The sequence below is a fragment of the Cinclus cinclus genome, unplaced genomic scaffold, assembly GCF_963662255.1.
Source record: "Cinclus cinclus unplaced genomic scaffold, bCinCin1.1 SCAFFOLD_240, whole genome shotgun sequence".
Classification (NCBI taxonomy): domain Eukaryota; kingdom Metazoa; phylum Chordata; class Aves; order Passeriformes; family Cinclidae; genus Cinclus; species Cinclus cinclus.
Window position 1 is genome coordinate 30,301 of NW_026912063.1, and position 2,854 is coordinate 33,154.

The 2,854-nt window shown below is 68.2% G+C and overlaps 1 protein-coding gene across 1 annotated transcript; it reads left to right on the forward strand.

Moving 5' to 3' along the window:
- SMUG1 (single-strand-selective monofunctional uracil-DNA glycosylase 1) lies at nt 1-2,522 on the forward strand. The gene is made up of 2 exons (XM_062514168.1): nt 1-715; nt 1,470-2,522. The coding sequence occupies exons 1-2, from the start codon at nt 338-340 to the stop codon at nt 2,520-2,522; spliced, it is 1,431 nt and encodes a 476-aa protein (XP_062370152.1). The 5' UTR covers nt 1-337.
- The last annotated feature ends 332 nt before the right edge of the window (nt 2,523-2,854 follow it).

Below are 2,854 nucleotides of genomic sequence, written 5' to 3' on the forward strand. Positions count from 1 at the left end.
CCCCCACGGCTCCCCTGTCCCCCCTCAGGGCTCTCCTGTCCCCTCTGTCCCCCCTCAGGGCTCTCCTGTCCCCTCTGTCACCCCCTCAGGGCTCCCCTGTCCCCTCTGTCCCCCCTCAGGGCTCTCCTGTCCCCTCTGTCCCCCCTCAGGGCTCCCCTGTCCCCTCTGTCACCCCTCAGGGCTCCCCTGTCCCCTCTGTCCCCCCTCAAGGCTCCCCTGTCCCCTCTGTCACCCCCTCAGGGCTCCCCTGTCCCCTCTGTCATCCCCCGTCCCTGGCCGTCCCTCTGTCCCCTCCGTCCGTGCCTCGTGTCCCCGCTGTCCCCGCAGGCGATGGGGGATGGAGCGGGGAGAGGAGGAGGAGGAGGAGGAGGAGGAGGAAGGACCCAGGAGTGAGGGTGACAGAGCCAAGGATACGGACGGAGCCGAGGGTGGTGACGGAGCCGAGGGTGGTGACGATGGCGACGATGATAAGGACGATGATGAGGATGAAGAGCAGGCCGCAGCCCTGGCCGGGCGGTTCCTGGCCCTGGAGTTGGCTCTGTCCGAGCAGCTCCGGGCGCTGCCGCCCCCCGGCCCCCCCGTGGCCCTGCTCTACGCCCCCCTGGAGTACGCCTGGGACCCCCACAGCCGCTTCGTGCGCCGCTACCTGCGCACCCCAAAACCCGTTCTGTTCCTGGGCATGAACCCCGGGCCCTTCGGGATGGGGCAGACCGGGGTACGGGGGTACCGGGACAGGGACGGGCGGGGGTCTCAGGGCATCGCACGAGGTCCCCAAGAACAGGAACTGAGGCTGGGGGTTACCCCGAGGGTCTCCCCAAAGGGTCCCGGTCAGACCCACGAGGCAGCAATGCAGGGAAACTGAGGCACGGGAATGTTTGGGGGGTGCTCAAGGGGTCCCAGAGGAGGGAAACTGAGGCACGGGAATGTTTGGGGGGTGCTCAAGGGGTCCCAGAGGAGGGAAACTGAGGCACGGGAATGTTTGGGGGGTGCTCAGGGGGTCCCAGGGGAGGGAAACTGAGGCACGGGGGGGGTCTCAGTCCATCCCATGGGGTTCTATGGGAGGGAAACTGAGGCACGGGGGGGTCCCAGTCCATCCCATGGGGTCTCCAGAGGAGGGAAACTGAGGCACGGGAATGTTTGGGGGGTGCTCAGGGGGTCCCAGAGGAGGGAAACTGAGGCACGGGGGGGGTCTCAGTCCATCCCATGGGGTTCTATGGGAGGGAAACTGAGGCACGGGGGGGTCCCAGTCCATCCCATGGGGTTCTATGGGAGGGAAACTGAGGCACGGGGGGGTCTCAGTCCATCCCATGGGGTTCTATGGGAGGGAAACTGAGGCACGGGGGGGTCCCAGTCCATCCCATGGGGTTCTAGAGGAGGGAAACTGAGGCACGGGGGGATACTCCGGGTGAGGGGCTGTCCCCGCCGTGCCCTCCCCCACCGTGACGCCCCCTCCCCTCCCCTCCCCTCAGGTGCCGTTCGGCGAGGCGTGGCACGTGCGGGAGTGGCTGCGGGTGAGGGGCTCGGTGCTGAAGCCCCCCCAGGAGCACCCCAAGCGCCCGGTGCTGGGGCTGCGCTGCCCTCGGGCCGAGGTGAGCGGTGCCCGCTTCTGGGGGCTCATCCGGAGCCTCTGCCCGGACCCCCGAGACTTTTTCCGCCACTGCTTCGTGCACAACCTCTGCCCCCTCCTCTTCCTCACCGAGTCCGGCCGCAACGTTCCCCTCCCGGAGCTGCGGCCGCCGGAGCGGGAGCGGCTGCTCCGGGCTTGCGGCGCCGCGCTGGTGGCCACCGTGCTGGCCCTGCGGGTGCGGCTGGTGGTGGCCCTGGGCAGGGTGGCCGAGGCTCGGGCTCGCCGCGAGCTGCAGGGAGCCGGGCTGGACGTGTCCGTGCGGGGGATCCCGCACCCGTCCCCCCGAAACCCCCGAGCCAACCGCGGCTGGGAGGGAGAGGCCCGGGCGAGGCTGGAGGAGCTCGGGGTGCTGCGGCTGCTGGGGGGACGGGGCGGTGGGGAGCGGGAGGGGATGGGGGGCACGGGGGCTGGGGGGGCTCTGAACTGGTCAGACCAGTTGGGGACTGGGGGGAAGGGGATGGGTGGGAGCCTGGACCAGTCAGACCAGTTGGGGACTGGGGGGAAGGGGATGGGTGGGAGCCTGGACCAGTCAGACCAGTTGGGGACTGGGGGGAAGGGGATGGGTGGGAGCCTGGACCAGTCAGACCAGTTGGGGACTGGGGGGAAGGGGATGGATGAGGGCCTGGACTGGTCAGACCAGTTGGGGACTGGGGGGAAGGAGGGTTGGGGGTCCCTGTCCCAGTTTGAGACTGGGGGTAAGGAGTTTGGGGGCTCCCTGTCCCAGTTTGAGACTGGAGGGAAAGTGATGGATGGGAGCCTGGACCAGTCAGACCAGTTGGGGACTGGGGGGAAGGGGATGGGTGGGGCTTTGAACCAGTTGGACCAGTTGGGGACTGGGGGGAAGGAGCCTGGGGGTCCTTGCCCCAGTTGGGGACTGGGGGAAGGTGATGGATGAGGGCCTGGGCCAGTCAGACCAGTTGGGGACTGGGGGGAAGGATTTTGGGGGGGTCCCTGCCTCAGTTTCCCCACTCAGGAACGGGGGGACAGGGCGTTGACGGGGCCGTGCCTCAGTTTCCCCGCTCAGAACAGGATTTAGGGCATCACTACAGGGCAGAGGAGGGATCCAGGCCTCAAATTCCCCAGTTGGGAACTGGAGAAGAGAGGGAGGTGGATGAGTCCCTGCCCCGGTTTGACCAGTTGGGGACTGGGAAAAAGGGATTTGAAGGGTCCCTGCCTCAGTTTCCCCACACGGGGATGGTGCTTAGGGAACCTCGGGGGGGTGGGGGA

Excerpts from the sequence above, each read along its gene's own strand:
- SMUG1 (XM_062514168.1), top strand. The coding sequence starts at position 338 with ATGGAGCGGGGAGAGGAGGAGGAGGAGGAGGAGGAGGAGGAAGGACCC. Across the intron at positions 716-1,469 it reads TCGGGATGGGGCAGACCGGG|GTGCCGTTCGGCGAGGCGTG; the intron begins GTACGGGGGTAC and ends CCCTCCCCTCAG.